Source organism: Mesoplodon mirus (genome assembly GCF_964341445.2).
Source record: "Mesoplodon mirus genome assembly, chromosome: 1".
NCBI classification, from domain to species: domain Eukaryota; kingdom Metazoa; phylum Chordata; class Mammalia; order Artiodactyla; family Ziphiidae; genus Mesoplodon; species Mesoplodon mirus.
In genome coordinates, this window is record NC_138976.1 from 38,001,611 (window position 1) to 38,027,483 (window position 25,873).

The following is a 25,873-nucleotide window of genomic DNA, read 5'->3' on the forward strand; positions in this document are numbered from 1 at the left end:
ATTTTTAGTTGCGGCATGCAGGCTCTTAGCTGCAGCATGTGGGATCTAGTTCCTTGACCAGGGATTGAACCCAGGGCCCCTGCATTGGGAGTGTGGAGTCCTGACCACTGGGCCACCAGGGAAGTCCCTAAAATACTCTTTACTTTATAAAATACTTCCACAGTTGCTAACGAAGAAATTCACAACATGAACCCAGGTCCTCAGACTCCAATCCCAGTGTTCCTCCTGCTATGATGTACTTGCTTCTCACCATGATTTAAAGCATCCCAGACAGATCAGAATCACCCATTATGATACACTTCTAGAAGAAACAGTTTCACCTCTTTCTCAATTAGGCGATAGGAAGAATTTAATAGTTCCCTCAGAACCACAGGATGAAAAATAAAATGTAGGGATTAGAGAAAAGAAATGTACCCTTCTTCAATATATTGTTTCACAGGTAAAAATTTCCCAAATGTAGGTAACATAGCACATTTTTCTCTTCCTATTTTTTTAACCAAGCCTTTCCAGATTCTCCAAAAATATACCCAGGTTAGAAATTTTACAAAATTCACTCTAAATTAAGCCCGCTGCAACTGATAAACCCATATATAATAATAACATAGTTAAGCCTTTACCTTGATGACTTTTCCTGATCCTAATTTCAGGCGAAGCAGCTTATCTTTGTTAGCAGTGGAGTCAAAAACCTGAAAGTTGATCAAAATAAACAAGATTAGCCAATTTCAAAAATAATAATAATCATTATGATATTCAACTTAATACACACCAGCACAGTACTTCTGAAATAGGTAATGTCAAATAAACTGGAAAAATACTTCTTAAAAGACCTGAAAAGAAGAGACCACATCATGGTTAAAGGTGTTATCACACTGAATATCACTGAGGCAAGGATTTTCCAGGTTTAGAAAAAAATAAACTTCTCCCACCAAGTGTTTAAAAATATTTTCATCTATAAAGAATTTTCAAATAAATTATCTCATTTGATGCCAACAGCCATCCTGCCAAGAAAGCAGGGTGAGCACCACTAAGCTCCATTCACAGGAAAAAAAATTAAGAGCTTAAATGACTCGACAAAGTCAAGTTAGGATAAAATTGGGACCCGAATCCACATTTTTTGGACTCATAGTCGAAAGCTCTTTCTATCATACCACACTACTTTTGAGGGCTTAATAATATAAATACAAAACGAGCCCAATCTATTCACAGTATCTAGTATAAGAAAAACGGAGAAACAACTGTGAGGAAAGTCTAAAAAGTTTTAAGACCTAATCCCATAAGAATATATTCAAGTTTAAAACTGGTATAGGAAGAGACATACCTATGAACAATTACCAAAAATGATACTTGCAAAACTGGTTTCCTTTTTCTAAGTAGAAGAGACATAGTGGCACTGAGCAGATTTTATACATTAGCATTTCATGGCTATGCCCCAAAAGCAGTTGTAGAGACTAAAGCAGGGCTCCTAAAAGATTTTTATTTGCCAAAAGCACCAATTCATAGTAATAATACCTTACATTTGAATAGCTCTCATGCTATTTAAATTACAAAAGAACTTGCAGGGTACATTTTCTTACCTGGCCCAGTCCGTGATTCTGAAAGAGCCAGCTGGTATAGGCCACTTCCAAAGAATCTCCAACTTCTACAGCAGGGCCTTCTACTACAATAAGGTCCTGTGACAGCACTGAATCCAGGGAAGAGGTGCTGTTGCACTTGGCGATGCATACCTGTGCAATGAAATCAAAGAAGCATAAACTTAGTTTAAGCTTGGTAAGTACTCACTCAGTTATTGCTAATGTTCTTTTCTGAACAGTGGCACCCACTAGCAAAACATATTACATGTTTAGAAGTAAACCATTCCAAAGTCAGTAATCTTGCCAGGAATCAAAGTGCCTAAGAAGTATGGTTTTGGAGTCAGACTGTCTGGGTACAGATCTGGGCACTGTCACTTATTAACTTGTGACCTCAGTCAAATAATTTAACTCCTGTGAACCTTATTTCAGAGTTTTTTTTTGTAAGATGGAGATAAAAGCTTTGCGTATTTCCTAGGGCAGTTATGAAGACTGAGTTAATACAAGTAGAGTACTTGGCACAGTGCCTGGCAAATAACAGTAAGTACACGATAAACATTAGCTATCATTACTATACTGATTTACTGCTTCAGTGTTTGGGAACCTGTGAAAGCTAGGGGAGCCTCTAAAAAATTTCAAAATGCATTTCTAAAGACAATAAAATAAAGGCCCTTTACAAAACCATGCTGTATTCCCAGAATTCATATCTCTACCACCTACAGATTTACCCATATTACCTTAGCACAGATTCTAGGCAAGGAAGTCAGATACATCTTTAGGAATAATTTTTCTATAGTCAATGTTTAAACACAGTACACCTTAGAAACTTGCTACTCATTTTGTTTAAAAAATTTCACTATCGCAATCACATAAATGCTAACTAAAACAATGAGAAGTCATTTTTTATCAAGCAAATAAGACTAAGAAGGAAAAAAGATAGTAATTCTAAATGTTGGCAAAGGCATAGTGAGAGAACTGATAGGGATGTAAAATAGTACAATCTCTCTGAAAAGCAGTGTGCCAAAGTGTATACAGAACCTAAAAATATATGAACCCTTTGATTCAATCTTTCACTTCTTCTAGCCTAAGAAATAATGAGAGGGGAAAAAAAAAGACAGATTTGTATACAAAGATGCTCACTACAGTATCATTTATCTCAGAGACTGAAAATAATCTAACTGCCTAAAAGAAAGGGAATGATTAAATAAATTAAGGAACATTCATGTTATGCAGCTTTCAAAAATGTTTCTAAATAATTTTTCATGAGGTGGGGAAAGATGCATTTTACATCATTAAATAAAATAAGCAAGAGCTCTTAAAGGACTATAACTACTTATGTAACTCATGAATAGAAAAAAAAGAAACATGACATATTAACAGTGATTACTTTGGGTAGTAAGATTATGAATGATTCTTTTTAAAAAAATGCTTTTCTAAATTTTCTATAATGACCATGAAATAACTTCTAAAAATTCTCTTAGGGCTTCCCTGGTGGCGCAGCGGTTGAGAGTCCGCCTGCCGATGCAGGGGATGCAGGTTCATGCCCCGATCCGGGAAGATCCCACATGCTGCGGAGCGGCTGGGCCTGTGAGCCATGGCCACTGAGCCTGCGTGTCCGGAGCCTGTGCTCCGCAACGGGAGGGGCCACAACAGTGAGAGGCCCGCGTACTGCCAAAAAAAAAAAAAAAAAAAAAAAAAAAATTCTCTTAAAACACTATTTTGAAAAGATAGTTGTGTTTATTCCTTAAGATAATTTATGAAGTGGAAAGTGTTTTAAAGATGTAAGTTTACATTTAGCCATTTTTTTCTCCTTAAAGTCTCATTTTCAAGCAATTTCAATAAGTATTCTTATTATTTCCCTAAAATACAGTAAGCTCAACTGATGAATTTAGTGGGTTTTTTAATGTTTGTCACTAAAAAATATATAGATATTACCTGTTTATTGAACTCCACAGCAGCCTTTTCAGACTCAAACATGATGGACCAGTTTTGTCTCTGATCATCATAAAAGGTGCTATAGTTATTGGGCCGAACCTGGGGAAAGGAGAAATGTTGGGTTAACTCAACTGCAGGCAGCGTAGCAGATAAATCTGGCTGCCTAAGCTCATGTAGAAGGGCCTTGACTCAGGTGGACCCAAAGAGAGCTATCAGGGAACTTTCTTCTTCCCTCCCACCCTCCACCAATCACCCCTTAGTCCACATTCCCAGAAGGCAGCCAAGAGACCTATCCAAGAGGCTCTGTTAAGATATCCACTCTGGGGAATTCCCTGGCAGTTCAGTGGTTAGGACTTGGTGCTCTCACTGCTGGGGCCCCGGATTTAATCCCTGGTTGGAGAACTAAGATTCCTGCAAGCCACAAAGCACAGCCAAAAAAAGGAAAAAAAAAAAAAAAGCTATCCACTCTGCTCTCCAGAGCGGAAGTAGTGGACCTAGTTCCCACCAGGTACGCACACATCAATCTCTCCTACAAACCAATCCCAAAGGACTGATGATTCCAATACAGGAAGTCTTACCATTAGCTCAAAGTTCAGATGAATCCTGGCAACAGTAACTGGCTGTTGCTGACTGATATAAAGAAGAATCCTATACTGTACTCAAGCAAAGATGGGCAGGAAAAAAAGAGAGAACAGAAATTAAAAGGCAATACAAAATCAGCAGTAAGATGTCAGGAGTCATGCTTCATACAGGCATAAAACTCAAAACTCAGTTCATCCCTTAAAGCTTAGAGTTTAAATTACATCTTCTCACCATCCACTTTAATCTCTTCTCATTTTGACCCTACTTTTTAACTATAGTTAGCTATGTCTTTATTTTGTTGGTGTTTTTATTTGTATGAGGGGTGACTACGAGATATACAAATGGCCAACAGGTACATGAAAAGATGTTCAACATCATTAGGCATTAGGGTAATGCAAATTAAAACCACTATAAGGTACCACTTCACACTTATTAGAATGGCTATAAAAAAAAAGGAAAAATAATAAAGTGTTGGCAGGGTAGTAGAGAAACTGGAACCCTCATATATTGCTTGTGGGAATGTAAAACAGTATGGATGCTGTAGAAACAGTCTGGTGGTTCCTCAAAAGGCTAAACAAGGAATTACCATATGACACAGCAATTTCACTCCTAGTATACATGCCAAAGAACTGAAAACAGGGACTCAAACATACACTTATACATCAATGTTCACTGCCTGTTATTCACAATAGTCAAAAGGTGGAAACAACCAAGTGTCCATCAAATGATGAATGGATAAATAAAATGTGTTATATACATACAATAGAGTATTATTCAGGCATAAAAAATAATGAAGTTCTGATACATGCTACAACATGGATGAATCTTGAGAAAACATTCTGCTAAGTGAAATAAGCCAGACAAACATTGTATGATTCCACTTATATGAAATACCTGGGGTAGGCAAATTCATAGAGATAGAAAGTAGATTAGAGGTTACCAGGGAATAAGGGAAAGGGGATGGGGAGTTATTGCTTCGTGATTACAGATTTTCTGTTTGGGGTGACAAAAAAGTGGAAATAGTGGTGATGGTTGCTCAATACTGTGAATGTAATTTATGCAACTGAACTGTACACTTAAAAATGGTTAAAATGGCAAATTTTATGTCTCCTATATATTTACTACACATACAAATACACATACACACACACACACACACACACACACACACACACACAGAGAAACTAAAATTCAACCCCAGAAGGCAGGGAGGGACTCACTACGGGGGCTCATATACAATCTTGCACCAGAAAGGACTTTCTTTACCCTATGTGAAGCAGATAGAGTGAGGAGCTAATCTTATAGACTGAGCTGGTCAGGAAAGCATCACAGATTTATTAAGCGTTGGTCCATTTCTGGTTGTCCCTACTCTCGAGCACTATCTTCATAGGCTGTTGATTAAGAGTCTGGAAGGTCTCTGACTCCTCAGTCTTGACTTTTCTGCCCATCAGAGATTCTGAGCTGAGATTCTTTAGCCTCCTCCCCATGAAGTTCAAAATCTAGCAAATGTATTGAGAGGAAGGTTGTTGCTTTCCCACCCTACAGTAGGATTTTATCTCCTATGCCCCACAAGATTGCAGAAGTTTCCCTCTGCCTTTCTGGCACAGCCCTTGGACTTCCACACCACCCCCAAACTCATTAAATGTCCCATGGGGAAAAACTGATCTTGTGTTTGGAGCTCCTCTAGTTTTTACCAATGTCTCCTTCCCCCAGTAGTCTCTCTCTGTTTGGGACATACCTGATGTTTAGTCTACTCCTAAGCATCAGCAAAGATCCCAAGGGAAGAGGAAACACTCCGCTCATTGGCTCTTTCCTCTAAAAATTTTAGTTCATCTAGTCCTCATAATTTCCACAGCTAACGAATTTTAAAATATAATTTTTGCAATTTATCTGTCTTTTTATAATGGTCACAGTGGGAATGTTGCCTGCCACAACATGCTACATCCTATCTGGAGGTGAAGGGTGATGAAGTCCCAATACCAGATTTTTGAAATCCAAATGGCAACCCCTAATGAATTAATAGATGTAGATAATAATCAACAATGGCTGCTAACATAACAAAATGAGAGACAATCAGACATTATTTACCTCCCAATGGGAGAATGAAAGAGATTTCAGGAACACAGTAACCAACTACAATGCATGGACCTTATTAGATTAAAACAAACTGTTTTAAAAAAGAGAGAGAGGGGCTTCCCTGGTGGCGCGGTGGTTGAGAGTCCGCCTGCCGATGCAGGGGACACGGGTTCGTGCCCCGGTCTGGGAAGATCCCACGTGCCATGGAGCGGCTGGGCCCGTGAGCCATGGCCGCTGAGCCTGCGCGTCCGGAGCCTGTGCTCCGCAACAGGAGAGGCCACAGCAGTGAGAGGCCCGCGTACCGCAAAAAAAAAAGAGAGAGAGAGAGAGAGATAATCAGGGAAATTGAATGCTAACTGGTAGTGAATGAGATCAAAGAATTTTTGTAGGTTTTGTTTAGGTGCGATAATGGCGTAATGGTTGCGTTTTTTAAAATCCTTACCTTGTAGAGATACATACTAAAATATTTATAGCTAAAAGTGTATGCTGGAGATTTATTCAAAATAATCTGAGCAGGGGAAGAAGGAAAACAGGCTGCAGTTCAGATGAAACAAGATTAATAACTGCTAGAGTCTGGTAATGGGTATCCGGGTGTTTGTTATTCTAGACCCACTATTTTTATAGGTGTTTCCAAATTTCCAAAATTACGCTTTTTGTTTGTTTGTTTTTAATACAAATGAGTGTTGTCCATTATGTTAGTTACCCTGAACAGGTCATCTTCTCTCTCAGTGTCTCAGCGTCTCTGAGGTGCATGGACTCCATGTTACCTGGACCTCTGAAATTCTATTATTTCTTTTTTTTTAAAATAGATTTATTTTATTTATTTGTTTGTTTGTTTATTTACTTTTTGGCTGCATTGGGTCTTCATTGCTATGCACGGGCTTTCTCTAGTTGCGGCGAGCGGGGGCTACTCTTTGTTGCAGTGCAAGGGCTTCTCATTGCAGTGGCTTCTCTTGTTGCGGAGCACGGGCTCTAGGCACGCAGGCTTCAGTAGTTGTGGCTTGCGGGCTCTAGAGCACGGGCTCAGTAATTGTGGTGCATGGGCTTAGTTGCTCCATGGCATGTGGGATCTTCCCGGACCAGGACTCGAACGCATGTCCCCTGCATTGGCAGGCGGATTCTTAACCACTGAGCCACCAGGGAAGCCCTCTATTATTTCTTATGCGTATTTCAACAATGTTCAAAACCTTCTGGAGCAGAATTTGAAGCTAGATACAACCCACACAAGGAAATCAGTCTCCGCACTTCTATCCACATCTTTTTGACTCAAACCAATATTTTGCTGTGTGATCAACTACCCAACTCATCAAACTTTCAAAGGATAAATGGTGGTCATGCTCTAAGTGGTACACTCAATGTTGTTCACTACCTAAAAAAAGGATGTCCTTGGTAAATGGTTTACTCTGAAACTCTCCAAATTCTTAAGCTAGATCCATTTCACAAAGGTCAAACTTACTGACTTTGAGCGGTTGAATTTGTTTTAATGCACAACAGTAAGCAAAATGTGACTATAAATGTTATTATATACCTAACATTAAAAATTCACATTCAGTACAATCAATCTAATCCTCTGATATGTAAGACATCAGAGAAGTCCCGATAAAAACCAGCTCACTGATATGATTTGGGACATGTGAATATACATGAGACAAGGAGACAACCTTACCTCTCTGGCTGTGTGATTTCCCAGGACTGCAGCACCAAATTTGCCCTGCTTTACATACTGACCATTTGTGCTACAGAAGCAAGGAAAACAGGTATTAATACTTCCTTCAACTAAGTAGAACCAGCTTTCTTTTCTGCCATATAAAGTGGGGAATCTAGTCATTCAGCCTCTAGAAAGGGACAGAGGTGAGCAGTTTATAAGTTAAAACTCATATACAACTTCTTTACTCTTTAAACATCTACTCTTCATGATATCTCAGTGGAGTGGCTTTCTCTGAGCACTTAAAAAGGCAGTTGTTGAGGGTATAAGCAGTTCCTGGAGAGAGTACACAAGATAATGGCTCTTCAAAGTTTTGTGTGCAAAATTCTCCAAATGAAACATTAAAAAGCATGACTGATACTTTGCCTACGGCAGGACTGAGTAGCGACTTTGCAATGAACAGAAAGGCTTACTGCAAAAAGCAGGAGCTTAACCCACACCCCCACCAACTTTATAAAGCGTTCCTTCTCAGCTACTTACTAGCGATACGCATGGACTGCTGTTGCAACCAATACCGTGGAAGTGCCTGTTGTGGTGGGTGCTGTTTTTGGTGTCGCCTGATTTCCTGAAGACGAAGAGATGAAGCAGAAAACAAAGCTGTCATTCATTTCTTGCTTGAAACTGATTTTTAACCCTTAAAGCAGCTTCAAAGTTCTTCTTTAACCTTGTGGTTGTGTTACGATGCTTTCATGACCACTGTCCTCATTTGATCCACAAAATGGCCCTACGGCCGTGTCTGGGGATGAGGAAACTGAGGCTCTAAGCCCCCCAAGTGCCTTACACGATGACAGTAGCAAGCCTAGGACTAGAACGCAGGATTCTGGCTCCACTCCAAACAAGTCTTTGGGCTGGACGAGAAGCACTGTCTAGAAAACAAGGTCACATTCCATCTTCCTTTTCTCCTTCTAATATTTTGACAGCTATAATAAATAAAAATGAAGTTGTTTCCCCTTCCCTTACTTCTGGGGTAGAAAATTTATGATATTCAGATTACATCCATTACTTTACTTTCTCAGTGGCATAAAGTAACACTAACATTTAAAAATAGTGTATTTAGAGTAAATCACATATTCACACTCACCACATGAATCTGTTGAGAACACAGGCATGGCCATAGCAACCAAGAACTTATTTTCAAAAGTATCCTTGTTTGATTCTTTTTGTTGTTATTAAAAACAAGACAACAGGCCCAAAATGGAGTCACTTAGCCTAAGACCCACCCCACCAAACAGAGATTCAACATAATTACAGTTTTGGCTCCCCCAGAAATGGAATCTTAAACCAGAATGATCTGATCAGCACTAGTTAGGTAATCTGTTTGATAGACCTCTGCTATCCCCTAAAGGAAAGTAACCTTGTAATAAGCAACCCACTTTTTTGCCTAGTGTTACGCTAGACTCCCCCTTCTGCCTGGTTCCTGCTCCCTTCTGCCTATAAAAGACTTTCATTTTGTCAGAGCCCCTATCTACTAGATTGGATGCTGCTCAATTCGTGAATTGCTGAATACAGCCAATAAGATCTTTAAAATTTACTCAGTTGAATTTTGTTAACAGTACTGAAATAACTTTTTCTGGTTATAGAGTACAACTGTAGAAAACTTAGCAAATACAGAAACACATAAAAAAATGACCTATAATCTCACCACCCAAAAATGAACATTAATAATATGATGTATTTAGTCATAGTCTTTTTTCTATACACATAAACTTTCCAGCTTTATTATCTTTTTTTAAAGAAAATTAATGATTTGACAATCTCCTTTTTTCACTTAGTGTAAGCATTTCCTTATACTTTTCAAAACAGTCTCCAAAACACAAAAGAGTCCTAAAAACACTTTTTGATGGTTAAATACCATGTTGACTCTACTAGATTTCATCCAATTTCCTATTGTTTGACATTTCTTTGGGCTGTTTCCAATTTTTCTCTATGATAAATAACACTGTGATGAGCATCCTTAAAACACACATTTTTGTATGTACCTCTAATTACTTTCTTAGAATTAATTCCCCAAAATGGAATTATCGCATGCAAGAGTGTGAACATTTTTAAGGTTTTGCTACAACCTGCCCAAATGCCCTTGAGAAATGCCATTACCAGTTTACACTCCCACCAGCAATATGAGTAGGCCAGCTCTGCATCCCTGCCAGCAAGAGGAGATATTCTTTCTAAATCTTTACCAATGGGATACCGGTGGCATCAGGGAAAGGGGAATGCCACCTCACTGTTGTTCTCATTTGCACTTATTGATTACAGGGAAGGAGAAATTTAACATTTTCTCTAGACTTGTATTGGCCATTTACTTTGTTTTATTTTGATGAATTGCCCATTTTATGTTGTTGGCTTATTTTCCTAGTCTGGGTTGTTCTTGTTTTCCTTATTCTTTTGTAAAAACCTACAACATAGTTTTAAATTCAATCAGTACTTTCCAGTTGTATGTAATGCTACAATAAAACTCCTCTCCTGAGAAGCAGTGAATACCAAAAAAAGGAGGAACTAAGGCCTCAGTTATCAGGCCAAGTCTGAAACACAGAAAAGTTACTGTCTCCCCAAGGTCAGCCTAGCATCCTCCTTCAGGTCAGTTCAACTTTTCCCAGTACACTCTCATCTCCCTACTTAACGCCCTTGTTCATGGATTTGCTAGAGGGGTAAGTGAGTCAGATGCCACAATCATGTGATCTTCTCATTGGTTAAGCATTTCTTCCTCTCGGAAATCAATACTGTACAGATTCTTGAATTCCCTGCTCATGAGGACTGCTTTTAATATGTATTTTCAAATCTTTTTTTAATTCCTAAGGAAAATTTTCTTGAATTATAGTTTTAGGTGCCTGTTTTCCCCCTCCTACTTTTTTTTTTAAATTCTTCAGGGAATATACATATGTATATTCCACATGTTGGAAGTTCTTTGCTATCTTCAATATTGGTCACTTTCCTTTCAAAACTTTTTATTTCTTAAATTTTTTAATTCTTATTTTAAAAATGTCCTCCTGTTAACCTTCTATTTCTCTTAAGGCATAATCTGTTGTGTTTATTCATTCTTGTGTTCCTTCTAGTTTAGTCTTCATTTCTGAAATAATTTTTCTGACATCTCTAATTCTTGCCTAAGTCCTGTCACTTACTTCTGAGATTTTAAAATTCTCACTTATGTTCTCATTTCATGTCTTATGTTATTTTCTTAATGGTAATAGGTGGTTGTAGTTTTGATCTATTCAGTAAGAAACATTCTCACAGAGTAGAGCTCTCACTGTAGGGATGCTATTCTGTTCCTTGCTCTTATAATAACTTTGCATGGAGTTTGACTCTGATACTTTTCTATTGTTCATTTTTATGTGAAATTTGCTTTTCTGAACTTTTAGACAGAGGCATGGCTCAGGGTGGCTTTCCTAACTTCATTGAACTCACTGTTCTGTTGCCATACAGAGTTCAAAAAAGCGGGAAGAGGGGGCTTCCTCCTGAGACTTCCTGATTCTATTCTAGAGCTACCTTTATCTGGATCTTTTCTTCTTCACTTTTAATATCCCTATCCTCCTTCATTTTAATTCCACTCTCAGCAGGTCCTACTCAGGGTGGGGACCTCTCCTGGAAGGTCACCATAGTGGATGAGTTTCAACACTTCATAGGAGCAAGACTGCTCCTGTTCTAGTCACCATCATCACCCCCTTGTACTTACCCATAACTAAAATGGGCAAAATGCTTTGCAGTTCCAGCTTGGCCTGCCACATTTCCCATGAACACCTGTTGGCTACTTTGGGTTCGCCCATTCTCAGATTCAAATATTCTCCCATTGCTTCCTTGTTTTCTCCCATGCAAATGTTGACACCATGCAAGCCTTGTGTCCATACCTGCTTGTATTGGGGGGGTTCATAAGGATATCTTTTCAATTGGCTTTATTGTAAATATTATCCAAGGTTTGTCCAGTTGCTCTGTTTTTCTAGAGATCTTAAGAGATTCAAGAACTATGCTGCAGCCACCTCCTTTCCCAAAAAGACTTGTTATATAAATACTCCTTGAACAGAGAGCGCCTCCTGTATTTCAAGTTTTTATTTTATTTGTAAATGCCTAAATAAGACAGTAGTATAGGTAATTTTTAAGTTGAAATGCCTCTATAATTCCTCTTTAAAAGTATGATTAACTCATAGTTGTTGTTTTCTAATTTTAAAAAGCAAGTTACTTCATTGGGTGGGGACTGAGATTGTTTGTTTTTATCCACATTCATTAACTCAACCACTTTAAACTGAGTTAGAAGTACACTGCTGAGAAGAGATGTGCCACAGGAAATGTAAAAGCATAGCCTACTAGAAATCTGGCCAGGTTATGGCTTGGAGAACAGGGCCAGCAATCTACAGCAAAGCTGTCAAAAGTGACAGGTAAGACTTAGAGCAGGGGTCAGCAAACATTGTATGTAAAGGGCCAAACAGTAAATATTTTAGGCTATGGGCCATAACAGTATCTGTTGCAACTGTTCAACTCTAAATATCATAACAACATCCTCAGTGTTGGCATTGTGCCTAGCACATAAAAGACATTCAATACTTTCTTCTTCATTCAACAAATATTTAATTTAATGTCCCTTACCCCCTGTTCTGCTCTGGGCTATTTCTATCAGTCCCTCACTCCTCTTCAGATTCTTACACAAAGACAGCAAAGTGTAGAGGATGGTAGACAAGCTTTGGAGTGAGTCAGATCAGGGTTCAAATTTCAACTCTGTCACTTACTGCTGTATGACCTTAACCATGTGCCTAAACCTCTCTGAGCCTCTAAAATGGTGGTAGTCTCACCTATTTCACAGAATTGTTGTGAGAATTAAATAAGACAATCTAGGTGAAGCACCTGAGACCAAACACATAGCAGGTTTTCTAGAAATATTAGTCCCCCCTTTTCTCCTTTCGTTCAACAAATTTTCATTCAATATGTCTTGTGTTCATCCTGATGAAATGTTCAGGGGATACAGCATTGAGCATCATTCTCTAGTTGGGAAAAATTCACTGTGAGCATACATCTAACCCACCCAGGTGAAAGATGGGAAAAGCAGCTCTTCCTTCTTGCCAAAATACTGGACGGCGCCTACGCAGAGCACCCCGGGCAAAGTTTTGGAGAGTGGTGTCCACACGGGGCAGAAGAGCCTGCCTGTGACCTTCCTCCATCAGTTTCCAAAAAACAGCATACTACCCAGCCGCCGGAATTCGGGATCTCAGAGCTCAGAGCAGCATGCACCTCACTGGTGGTGAGCTTGGCCAGACTGATCAAGGAGGGATGACCTGGCATGTCACTTTTAGAAGGTTGTTTATCATTCCAACTGACCTGTCAGGGGCCAATCCTTATCTCGTAACTTACCTGTTGGTGCTGTTCCCTGGCCTTTCTTAGGCTGCTTTGGGGCTGTGTAGTGGAAGAATTCATTTCCATGGCCAGCAGCTGTCTGATCCAGTCCGAAAAGAGAGGCCAATCTGGTACTGTTAGTAGAAAATGAAAATGACATTTCATTTGACATATCTCAAACCTGGAATCATTATAAAAGCTGCTCATGCTCCTACCTCGAACAAATACCTCCTTGACTATATATCCCACCACTCAGTATCAGAAGTGGCAACTAAGTCTCTTCGAAATCAAGATTGTATCTCTGATATGAACAGCATCAAATGACCTTGCCCGTCCACAGGACTTTGGTCAAGGCATCTCTTCTTTCTGGACCTCAGTTTCTGCATCTGTAAAGTAAGGTGATTAGTCCAGGTGCTCTCTATGGTCTCCTCAAACTGTACATTCTTGCCTTTAGCAAGTCATAGTTTCCTATTTTTCACTAGTTTATTACATTGAAGTAAAACTGTATTACAGGGAATTCCCTGGTGGTCCAGTGGTTAGGACTCCACGCTTTCAAAAAATAAAAAAGAAAGAAAGAAAATCACCACCTTAAAAAAAAAAAGTATTACAAACTTACTGCATCACACATAGTCCCATATATGATTTCATCTTTTATCTTTCCCAGCAGAACCATTCTTTTATCATCCCTTGTGATGAATCTTATGCTCCAACTATTCCACTGAAACTGCTGTTACTAAAATCACCAACAACCTCTTTGTTAATAAACAGTTTATCAGTCCTTATCTTATTTGGCTTTCGTGCTGCCTTTTTACACTGTCAACTAACTTGTTCTTCTTTAAACAAACTCTTCTTTTGACTTCTGTGGGGATACCTGCAGGGGTGTGAGGAGGGACCAGCCCAAATAAGACATCAATAAATGCTAATGGGATCCCTCTCTTACTGTCTTTCCATCTCTCTGGCTCCTCATTTAACTCCTTGGACTCTTCTACTATTGCCCAACCTTTAAATATCCATGTCCCCAAGATTTCATACTCTCTCTCCCTTGGCAATCTAATTTATTTACCTTGATATCAGTGCTATCCAAATTCTGATGGTGCTCAAATCTGTATTCCTAGCCCAGAATTTGTTCCTGAGTGCAGACAACACAGATATCCCACAGGGAACACAAATGCAACATGTCCAAACCAGGACTCATATCTTCCAATGCCCACTGCCCAGCAAAACCTGTTCTTACTCTTGTGCTCCCTCTCTTGATGAATGACATTTTGTGTCAGGATCCTCAAGACTGCCCCCAGGCTCAGTGATTCGCTGGAAGGACTCAATGGACTTACCATACAGTTATAGCATAATATATAATATACATATATATATATATACATATAATATATATATACTCAGGGCTAAGGTCTATTACAAGGAAGTGATACACACCAAAATCAGCAAAGGGAAAAGGCACACTGGAGCAAAGTCCAGAGGAAACCAGGAACAAAATTCCAAGAGTCCTCTTCCAGTGGAGTAACACAGGACATGTTACATTCCTCCAGCAATAAGTTGTAACATGTGTGAGAGTGGTCTGCCAGGAAAGCTCATTAGACACTCAGTGCCGAAGGTTTTTTATTGTGGACTAGTCACACAGAAACCTTCTACCATGTACCAAAATTCTAGACTCCCAGAAGGAAGACAAGGTTCAGTAATAAACCATATCGTCTGTACAAACAGTTTAGGCACAGCGAGCTGCTCCTATCATTTGTGGAAAGCTTTAGTGTGGGGAACTGTTTACCAATCGAGTTTCCAGCTGCCAGCCAACCCCGTAAGCAAGACTTCCTAAGGATAACCGTCTTAGGTCTACTATGTTAACCCTTTTCTGCAAACATCCACAACCAAAACTGAAATCTGGGCATCGACCTTGACTTTTCTTTCCCCTGGTGTTCATGATCAATCCTCAAGTCCATCTGATCTTACTTGCTATTTCTCGAACTCGTTCACTTCTCCCCAGCCTCACTGACACTTCCCTACTTCAGACCACCATCACATCTACAGAGCTTGAATTCCTGCAGCCACCTCCTGTCTCATCTCCCTACCCTGGTCGTGTCTGCTTCTTATCCATCCTTCCCACTACACCCACAGTGACCTTTCTCAAAACCAAATTTGACCAAGTCTCTTTCCTCCTTAAAACTCTCAATGACACCTCAATATTACCAAGATAAAAGTCCAAACTCCATAAGACAGTTTTACAAGCCCCTTCAAGACCACACCTCTCCTTACCTCCCCAGATTCCTATCTGACCATTTCTCATCTCCAACTGCGTGCTACAGTCACACTGTGGAACTTTTTTTTTTTTTTTTTTGCGGTACGCGGGCCTCTCGCTGTTGTGGCCTCTCCCGTTGCGTAGCACAGGCTTCGGACGCGCAGGCTCAGCGGCCATGGCTCACAGGCCCAGCCGCTCCACGGCATGTGGGATCTTCCCGGACCGGGGCACAAACCCGTGTCCCCTGCATCAGCAGGCGGACTCTCAACCACTGCGCCACCAGGGAAGCCCACACTGTGGAACTTTTAATTTCTCACATAAGGCAAGATCTTTCTAATCTCCAGCCTTTGGATATGCTGTTCTCTCTGCCTGTAACATTCTTCCCCTGGAAGCTGACCCTTAATCTCAAAGTCTAGGTTAGGTGATCTTCCTTGGGGCTCCCACAGAACTCTATACTTCATTCATTCAAGAAATATGCATCAGACACTGTGTTAAGTGCTGGGTATACGTTGGTGAGCAAAACTCGGTTCTATTTTCAAGTAGCTTATATACTCTAACAAGGGAATTAGGTATATACTATATAATTGCAAACTATAACATGAGATATATAACAAGCAGCTGTTATATGGAGTTACACTCCATAGAGATTAATAAAACTTATTCAGTCTTTATCATCTAACATGGTAATTAGTTACTGTTAAATACTGAAACATCCCAACAACTTTTTTGGGTCTTTTTTCCCCTGATAATTTTAATGTATAATACATACTAGCATTTTGCAAAATAAATTTAATATGATTTGAAACTATTACCTTGTTTTCTCAAGGTAGTGTTGTTTCCTGTAAATGGGGCCAACAATGTCTAATTTAAAGGACCAAGAAGTTTAAATGATATTGCAATTGTAGAGAGCAGTGCTGGCCTACATTAAGACATCAACAAATGCTAATGAAATTTAGAAAAGACCAAGAGTTCTCCTTTTACCCAGGGCAATCTGAGCAGATTCCCTAAACGAATAAGAGTCTAGGAAGTTGAGCAATGCCTTTAACCTTGTGAAAAATTTGCAAAGCTTAGAACCTAGTTAAGATTAACAGATTATGCACAAATCATTGATAAGAAAGAATGTCCTTGGTAGCTTCCGTAAACTATGGGTATTGGATTTGCTGTTTTAATTTTGCAGGTGCGTTTTGTTTTTTTTTTCAATGGAAAGACAAAAGTGTTGTAGGTAAACTAAGTTTCCACAGGTGCCCTAAAGGCCAGCCAATTGATGATTGCAAAATCAATCCAAAAGCCAGGTCAACCTAATTATCGTTCAGATTAATTCTATTTTCTATTATTATTTTTATTTTTATTTTTTTTTGCGGTACACGGGCCTCTCACTGCTGTGGCCTCTCCCATTGCGGCGCACAGGCTCCAGACGCACAGGCTCAGCGGCCATGGCTCACGGGCCCAGCTGCTCTACGGCACGTGGGATCTTCCCGGACTGGGGCACGAACCCGTGTCCCCTGCATCGGCAGGCGGACTCTCAACCACTGTGCCACCAGGGAAGCCCTATTAATTTTTTAAAATGAACTCTACACAGACTTAGGGGCATAGGTTTTTTGTAAATTATTACACTTTCCACTTCTGAAGTGTTTTCAAATGTACACATCTCCCTAACTATGTTAGCAAGAATGAGCTTGCTAACTCTGGACTTTAGTCTCTATGTTTATAATTCATAGGAAAAGTCATTCCAGCATTAATCACATTTAAAAAATAAATGTTGGACTTTCCTGGTGGCACAGTGGTTGGGAGTCTGTGTGCCAATGCAGGGGACACGGGTTCGATCCCTGGTCCAGGAAGATCCCACATGCCGTGAAGCAACTGAGCCCGTGTGCCACAACTACTGAGCCCGTGTGCCACAACTACTGAGCCTGCGCTCTAGAGGCTGCAAGCCACAACTACTGAAGGCTGCATGCCGTAGAGCCTGCACCCTGCAACGACTGAGCCCATGAGCCGCAACTACTGAAGACCTCACACTCTAGGGCCTGAGTGCCACAACTACTGAGCCTGCAACTACTGAAGCACACACACCTAAAGCCTGTGTTCCTCAACAAGAGAAGGCACCACAATGAGAAGCCCATGCACTGCAACGAAGAGTAGTCCCCACTTGCCGCAACTAGAGAAAGCCTGTGTGCAGCAACAATGACTCAACACAGCCAAAAAATAAAAAAGATTTGTTTAATTTTAAAAATTAAAAAAATAAATGTTAGCCTGTGCATTTAGTTATCAAAGTCTTATCTAACCTTAATTTTATACTCCTTTTCTTTTCTCATTAAAAACAGTAATACAGGACTTCCCTGGTGGTGCAGTGGTTAAGAATCCGCCTGCCAATGCAGTGGACACGGGTTCGAGCCCTGGTCCGGGAAGATCCCATATGCCGCAGAGCAACTAAGCCCATGTGCCACAACTACTGAGCCTGCGCTCTAGAGCCCGCAAGCCACAACTACAGAGCCTGCATGCCACAACTACTGAAGCCTTCAAGCCTAGAGCCCATGCTCCGCAACAAGAGAAGCCACCACAACGAGAAGCCCACGCACCACAACAAAGAGTAGCCCCTGCTCACCATAGCTAGAGAAAGCCCGCGCGCAGCAACGAAGACCCACGCAGCCAAAAATGAAAAACAAAACAACGAAACAGTAATACATGCATTTATGATGTATCAACGTATTTTAATAAACGGGGACTCTTTTGGTTGTTCAAGTACTTCTTTTCCAAACTGTGGTATCAAACATTTACTTCTATAATAATAATAAGGCATACAGGCAGTCTGGTGGAAATCTGCTTGCCTGATTTCAAATCTAGGTTCTTTTACTTTTTAGCCGTTTGACCTTGAGCAACTTTCCTCTCTCAGCCTTAATTTCCCATTTGCAAAATGAGTATAATATTAGTAAAAACTGCCTCAGAGAGTAGTAGAAAGAAATTAATACATACTGTATATATAGTACTTAGTACAGTACCTTGCACACAGTAAGTACACAATATGTTTTATACACATGTGTACACATCCTATTACCTTAAAATGTCAATTCAACTCAGATACCCCTAGAAGGAAGAAACCATGCTTGATCAGTGCACAAACTGACCTGCAACTATAAGCTGATATTAGCATAGATACAAACTACAGGATTGGGAAAAGTCTCAAAGATCACCTAGAGCAACCCCATTATTTAACAGACTGGGGAATGGAGAGTCAAGGATGGTAAGTGAGTTGTCCATAAAGTCACACTCCTAACTGGGGGCAGAATCAACATCAGAATCTAGGCTTTTCTGTATCTTTTACAGAACTTAAAAATGCTTTCTGATGATCAGTTCCAGATTTCTTTTTTCTACCTCTACACTGGTGATTTATCATCATTATGCTAATCAGATTTGCCTACATATAACTTTTTTTTTTTTTGCAGTGCCGCGGCACGTGGGATCTTAGTTCCCCAACCAGGGATCGAACCCACGCCCCCTGCATTGGAAGCACGGAGTCTTAACCACTGGACCACCAGGGAAGTCCCTGCCTAGATATAACTTTTATATAATCTACAACGTAAGTATATACATTACTGGCCCCTTAAGAATGCTTTTTGATTATCATTATTGGATTGTTTTATTCTACTACTAAACTGGAAGTTTCTTAGGGGCAGGAACTGTTCCTTATTCCTATCTATATTAGCTGAAGCCAAGTACCATACATTTAGTAGACATTCACATATTTCTTCATTTCAAAGTCTCAACGGAAAGAAAGGGCTAAGACCAAAAAAAAAAAAACAAAAAAAAAAAAAAAAAAAAAAAACCACAAACCTCCTGATTACCACTTTACTATTGCTAGGTTAACCATGGACCAAGAGGCCTGGAAATTTGGAACACAGATTATCAATCATCTAGACAGCCATCCTAGGCACTAATACTCTCACTTCTATTAGGCTTGACTATCTTTTTTTTTTTAAATTTTATTTATTTATTTTTGGCTGCGTTGGGTCTTCATTGCTGCGTGCGGGCTTTCTCCAGTTGCGGCGAGCAGGGGCCACCCTTCGCTGCGGTGTGTGGGCCTCTCATTGCAGTAGCTTCTCCCGTTGCAGAGCACAGGCTCTAGGCGCACGGGCTCAGCAGTTGTGGCATGTGGACTCTGTAGTGGCACGTGGGCTCAGCAGTTGTGGCTCATGGGCTCAGTAGTTGTGGCTCGCGGGCTTTAGAGCGCAGGCTAAGTAGCCGTGGCGCACGGGCCTAGTTGCTCTGCAGCACATGGGATCCTCCCCGACCAGGGCTCGAACCCATGTCCCCAGCACTGGCAGGCAGATTCTCAACCACTGCGCCACTAGGGAAGCCCAGGCTTGACTATCTTAAGTGGAATCAAGTAAGTCACACATTTAAGTCAAGATACTTAAAAAATAATAATCAAGTAACATTTACAGTAAATTACAGTTGTACAAGAGGAACTGAAAAGCAGCCGCAGTACTGTCATATGTTTTACTTCCTTAGGGAAAACTGACAAAGGAATAGCTGAATCAGGGAATGTTGGTGAAACTTTCTGTATTCTCAATCTTAAACTTGATTTAGTTTTTCTGGTTATTAAGGGGAACAAAAATAAGTTACCTGTATAACTTTGTTTACTAAACCTTTTATCATTCAATTAGCTGTTGTCTGTGTTTAGGAGTACAGTCTCCTGCCTAGAACTAGTTTCTCAGGTCCTTGAGGAGCCTGCACAGGAAATCAGCATAGCTGAGCCACCAAGAACTTATCTCAGGCCAGGAACCTGGAGAAGAGCACATGACTGTCGTTATCTACCCGGGAATTTTCAGTCAGCAGTGTACCGCTCGTTGCATCAAAGCTGGAAGCCCTAAACTCTACTCAATATTCTTTAATAATCTATATGCAAAAGAATCTGAAAAAGAATGGATATATATATGTATAACTGAAACACTCTGCTGTTCACCTGAAACTAACACAACATTGTAAATCAACTATACTCCAATATAAAATAAAAATTAAATTAAAAATAAAGTTGGGAGCCATAACATTCATTTACAGACTTCCCGCAAAGACTTTCACCTAGTGAAGAATGTGAATTTAAAGTATATATTGTGGGCTTCCCTGATGGCACAGTGGTTAAGAATTCACCTCCCAACGCAAGGGACACGGGTTCGAGCCCTGATCCGGGAAGATCTTACATGCCACGGAGCAACTAAGCCTGTGTGCCACAACTACTGAGCCTGCGCTCTAGAGCCCGTGAGCCACAACTACTGAGCAAGGCCGCATTCCGCGACAAGAGTAGCCCCCGCTCGCCGCAACTACAGAAAGCCCGTGCACAGCAACGAAGACCCAACACAGCCAAAAATAAGTAAATGAATTTATTAAAAATAAATAAATAAAGTATATCTTGTAAACTTTCAAAAGGCACAGCCATTAACAAAACAGGTTTGTCTGAAAAAACATTAATTCAAATGGCTGACTACATAGTCAACAGCAACAGGCTGGATGTGTGGAAACAGTGAATGTTTTGGGTGGAGCAGGGAAAAAAGGAACCAAAGCACTGCTTAACTCTAAAATAATTGAGCAACTGAAAGAACTCAAAGGGGAACTAAGTGGATGTAGGACGTCCAAAGTGAGGGTAGGGGTGGAACAGGGCAGTGAGAGTGAAAAGAGGACTTAGGATGGCTAACGTAGAGCTGATCACAGTGGAAGTCAAAAGATCCTATTAAAGACCAAAAGAGAGCCAGTGTCATTTTAGGTCAATCACGTACTGGACTCTCCACCAGGACTAGAAGCAACCTGAGACCAGAGAGACCAGAGACCAGAGAGAGAAGCTTAATCATTTTTGTAACCTCTAAGTATTTAGTAGAATGAGGAGTATATATTGGTGTATTCATCATTCTTCGGTACATTCTTAAATTGGTTAACCAGATGTTCAAAGAAAGACTCTGCAAGGATCAGAACTTGGCAGCTCACAAGTTTGTTGTGTCGATGGACACAACATAAGGGAAAAGGCTAAACTGATTAGTGGAAGAGAGAAAACCCTGCCTCTTGAAGACCTGTACCCCAGGCTAGTTTATATAGTGACTGGGGACAGGGGACAGCAACTGCAGTTTCTTACATTGGTTTTAAGCTTTACAGTGCAATTTCACAGTCGTTATTCACTCAACAGGCACCTCCTGAGCACTCACAATGTGCCAGGAACGGTGAACCGTGCCGAGCGCAGAACAACGTAAACAGTTCTCGTCCTGTCAGGGCTCAAAATCTAGTAGGTTCTGTGTACAAAGATAAAGGTAAACACACCTAGTTGTGGGAATAAGTAAGAGAAAGCAATTTATTCTCCCTGGGGCCGTGGGAGAAAGGAAAGCACCAAAAAGATGACACCCGAGCTAGGCCTTGAAGGATGCTGAAGCCGACCCACCAGCGCCAATTCTGAAGTGTCACCGCCTTGTCCACGGAGAAGAGAAAGTCTCATATAGGCACCAGCTGACTCATAAAAACTCTGAGACAGGTATTTTCATCAATAATCACTCCCATTTCACAGAAGGAGAAACTGTGACCCAGAAAGCAAAAGTCGAACCCCAGGGTCCTACCGCGCGTCAGGGGAGATGCCAGGTCCAGAATCCAGGTGGACAGACGCAGCACAGCTTCGAGCTGTGCCTGGATTCTGAGACCTGTGGAGCACCGGAATGTGGCAAGGGTCTGGACCCGGAAGTTGGGAAGAGGTCTGATAAGACAGCGGCCCCTCCAACCGTACGGCCAGGCTCTCTCAGCCACGCCCTCTGCCCCACGCGTGTGTCACTCACCCGCCGCTAGGCGAGAGGAAGTCGGTGTCGTCTTCGTCGCCCGCACCGAACATCGCGCAGCCTTTCGCCCCGTTTCGGGGAGGAAGTCGGAGGCTTTCCAGAGCCTTTCACCGCCGACGTCGTAAAACGCCGCCGCGCCGTGCTGTTTTCCGGCAGGACGAACTCTCGCACGGTGACTCGGCCAGGAGGAGACTAGGTTCTGGAGAAGGTGGAGCAAAGGCAAATGAGAGGACCTGGAGGGGGAGGCACGCCGCGTGACGAAAGGCTTCTCCGGTCCTCAGAGGCGGCGAGACGCACAGGCGCTCCGAAACCCTGCGCGGCGATTGGCCGGAGAGGCAGGGGGCGGGGTAGGGGCGGGAATCGGCGCTTCGGTGGCGGTCTTGGACACGTCGAGAGGGTCAGAAGTGGAGGGGGCTTCTGAAGAGTCCTGGGGGTGTGACAGAATAAGGTTCTGAGAGGGAGGCGCCGGTGGCTCGACTCGATCTGGGAAGGTAAGGCCTCTCCCGCCCCTCTCGCAACCCTGGCACGAGCACAGTTCTTTCCCCTCCGAGACGAGGACCTCCACGCCACTCTTCTCAGCTCGGCGAAAGGAAAAAGGGCCCGGAACTGGAGGTCTGGAGACCTGAGCTTTCGGCCCGGCCTCCATAGTAACATAGCCGTAGTAACCTTGGGGCAAGGTATTCCGTGCCTCAGTTTCCCCGTCTGTAAAACCAGCCTGATCCCCCTGCCGCTTGTCCCCTGTGGCCGCCCTCGCTATTTATTCAACGGGCTATTTGTCCAGTGCTTCCGTGTGCCGACTGGTCAAGAAGCTTTAAGATCTCAGAGGTCATCGAATTCAATCCCAGTCTCCTCATAATCCCAGACTTTACAGATAGGGAAAGAGAGGAACTAAGCACTTGGATGACTAGTCCGAGGTCACACAGAGTAAAGGGCAGACCGGGGCTGGACCCCTAGTCTCTTGATTCGGGAATTAGCGGGCTGCCGGGTCAACAAGAACCTTACCAGTCCTTAAGCACTGTATTCTCTCACAGAGTGTTTATTGCTCCACTGTGGCATACATCTGGAGAGAAGTCCCCTCCCTAGAGTCCACCTATGCAGGTGATGAGCAGGAGAGCTGGAATGTTCTGGGGGTGGGTGATGGAAAAGAGGAAACTTCAGAAGCTGAAAACCCCCAGCACCAACCTTGGCCTGGGTTTCGCTTAGTCTTCTTGCCACAGACCTAAGACAACATCAGTTGCTGTCGACTTCTCTGCCTCCGGTTTCCACCCTCTCTGTATCTTATATAAGCATTTCTTTGGTTAACGTAGGGTCATTCTTGGAACAATCTCGGGGTAGGCCTGGCTTGGCGGAGGTGTGGATAAGCAGATCATGTCCCACTGTAGCTTCTGTTTCCATAGATCTCAGGAGTGCTTTCACTCTGGGCTTCTCCTCTCAATCAGATTAGTACAACAGGTGTCCCTTACCTGAATGTTTTAATCTGTTAGCATGAAATCAAAGGGAAGTGGTTGGTAGCGCCTTCCCAGAGATTTTATACCTCTTGGCACTTGCCTTCTTCTGCTTCTTATTATAGTTTGTGTGCTTCTACTAAATTGTAAGCTCCTCAAGGACGATGACAGTTTTATTCATCTTGGTGTCTCCTGTGTCACAGAGCACTACGCCTTCTTGCCCGTTGTGGGTCCTCATTAATTCTTTGTTAGACCAAGTAGTGGAATTCATCCTTGTTTCCTTATTCCTTAATTTATTCTCTTAGGATATTTTTTTCCGTGTGACCCAGAGAGCCCAGCAATGGCTCTTGCCTTTTATAGGTAGCTTCCAGAAAGATAAAAACGCTGTACTAGCTGTGAACTGTCTGGGTTGCTTAGTCTCTTGTGTCAATTGAAGATGATATTCCTATTGTTTAAAGCTCTAGGGGAGGGGAAAGAGAAATAGGATAGCTAAAAATATTATATGTAGGTCTAATTTTTGTTAGTAAAGTATTCCTCTGTTACACTGAAGGATAGGGCTGTTGTCTGCTTCCTGTGTTTATTGTACAGATTAAGATGGTTAAGCAGTGAAGGCTGACAATGTTAAAGCAATGATGCAACTGGAATCTAAGCACTGGAACTGGAACCCTTTGTGGTAGCTCTCTGTTAAATGTGAGCTTGGCTACTCTCAGGAAAAAAAAAAAAAGAATAAGCTGCATAAGTAACAGCTCTTTCTTACCCCTCTCCCCAGTACTGGTCATTGTCATTCCAGCACCACAACATCTGAAGAGTGCTTTGTAAAAATGCTAAAGGGGGGAAAAATGCTAAGTGGGATCATTGAGCACTTACTTTGCATTCTTGAGTTGGGAGTGTTTTTATCCAGGGTGTTTAAGTCGCCCTTCTAGATAGGCTGGAATCCTAAAATCTGGATCAGCCTTTCTGGTGATGGAAACACCACAAATATGGGTGCCCAGATTGCCACTGTGGGACACAGCTGCTTGTTCTGATTGGCAGTACGAGGAAGGGGAAGATAGTGGTGAGGATTCCTCAGTCTTCCAGGCTTTGAACTGCAGGATTGAGTGTACCTAAAAAGCCACTGTCTTCCTGAAGTAGAATATTGGACTAGGAATCAGGAAACCTGAATTCCTGTCCCAGCCCTTCTAACTCACTCTGAGCTTGGGCCAGGCTCCCTAGACACTCCCAGATATCTATCAAATAGTACTGCTGGAAGGTAAATAGGCACAACCCTGTCTCAAGTTTGAATAAAGCATTTTTGTTTGTTCGTTTTGCTTAAGTATACGGCTTTTAGATGTGTTTATAAAATGTATTGACCCCCTGAAGATTAACCAGAAAGCATCAATTTTAACAGTTCCTTTAGAATTATCAGCAATTTTGCTACCATTTAGATGACAGTTTTTATATACAGGTACACCTATATTAATCTGTTCTGGTGGATGCATTTTAAAATTAATAGTTTAAAATTATAACCAAGTTAGATCTTAGGTGTGGTGTTAGGGATATGAATTGAACGTAGGTTTGGGGGGGTATAGTGTTCTTTCTGTTCAGTCACTGAAACAGAAGAATGTCAGAACACAATTCAGGAAACATCACCTGAAAACCTGCTATGTATACACGCTGTGCTGGGTGTTGCCTGGGATGAGAAAATGAGTAAGTCATTGTTCCTGCCCTCAAAGTGCTTATACTTGAATAATGGCGATAATTGAAGTATACAAATAGCCATAATAGAAGATATAGCAAAGTAAGTCTCATAAGTAGAAATGAATGATTGTAGGATATCAGAGGAAGAAGAGATCAAATCTACATAGTTTGGAGGAAGGTGTGGGTTAGATAATGGGCTTTGAAGATGAGTGGGATTCCAAGTGGAAGTAAGGAAGTAAGGCTTTCCAGGTTGAAGGGAAAAGTAAAAAAAGTAAGTCAAAGCAGGGAATCATACAGATATTAGTTACCCGTAGATCTTAAACATTTTATTTTAACTTAAAACTTGAACATCTTTTTGCCATTCTTTTGACATAAGCCTTTTCTTGGAGTGTGGGTCTCAGGGATCTCCAAACTACAGTGTGAGGGCTAAATCTTTTCCTAGCCTGCTGCCTTTTCTGTAAATAAAGTTTTATTGGAACACAGCCTTGCTCACTTGTTTATGTATTATCTGTGGCTACTTT

General features: G+C 41.4%; 2 protein-coding genes across 4 annotated transcripts in view; one reads left to right on the forward strand and one right to left on the reverse strand.

Moving 5' to 3' along the window:
- Positions 1-22,441, reverse strand: part of FKBP15 (FKBP prolyl isomerase family member 15) — a 56,794-nt gene extending 34,353 nt beyond the window's left edge. For both annotated transcript variants that reach the window (XM_082624548.1, XM_082624547.1), the window contains exons 1-8: positions 22,231-22,441; positions 13,198-13,313; positions 8,347-8,431; positions 7,828-7,897; positions 4,082-4,156; positions 3,504-3,602; positions 1,575-1,724; positions 618-686 (exon numbers count right to left, since the gene is read on the reverse strand). In XM_082624548.1, the coding sequence (XP_082480674.1) occupies positions 618-686; positions 1,575-1,724; positions 3,504-3,602; positions 4,082-4,156; positions 7,828-7,897; positions 8,347-8,431; positions 13,198-13,313; positions 22,231-22,283 (717 nt within the window). In that variant the 5' untranslated portion in view covers positions 22,284-22,441. The remainder of the gene's footprint in view (positions 1-617; positions 687-1,574; positions 1,725-3,503; positions 3,603-4,081; positions 4,157-7,827; positions 7,898-8,346; positions 8,432-13,197; positions 13,314-22,230) is intronic.
- A 153-nt stretch (positions 22,442-22,594) lies between these two features.
- Positions 22,595-25,873, forward strand: part of SLC31A1 (solute carrier family 31 member 1) — a 29,737-nt gene continuing 26,458 nt past the window's right edge. Inside the window, exon 1 of one of the 2 annotated variants that reach the window (XM_082624609.1) lies at positions 22,595-22,721. The gene's annotated coding sequence lies outside the window, so the exon portion shown is untranslated. The remainder of the gene's footprint in view (positions 22,722-25,873) is intronic. The other variant, XM_082624610.1, reaches the window with a different exon arrangement.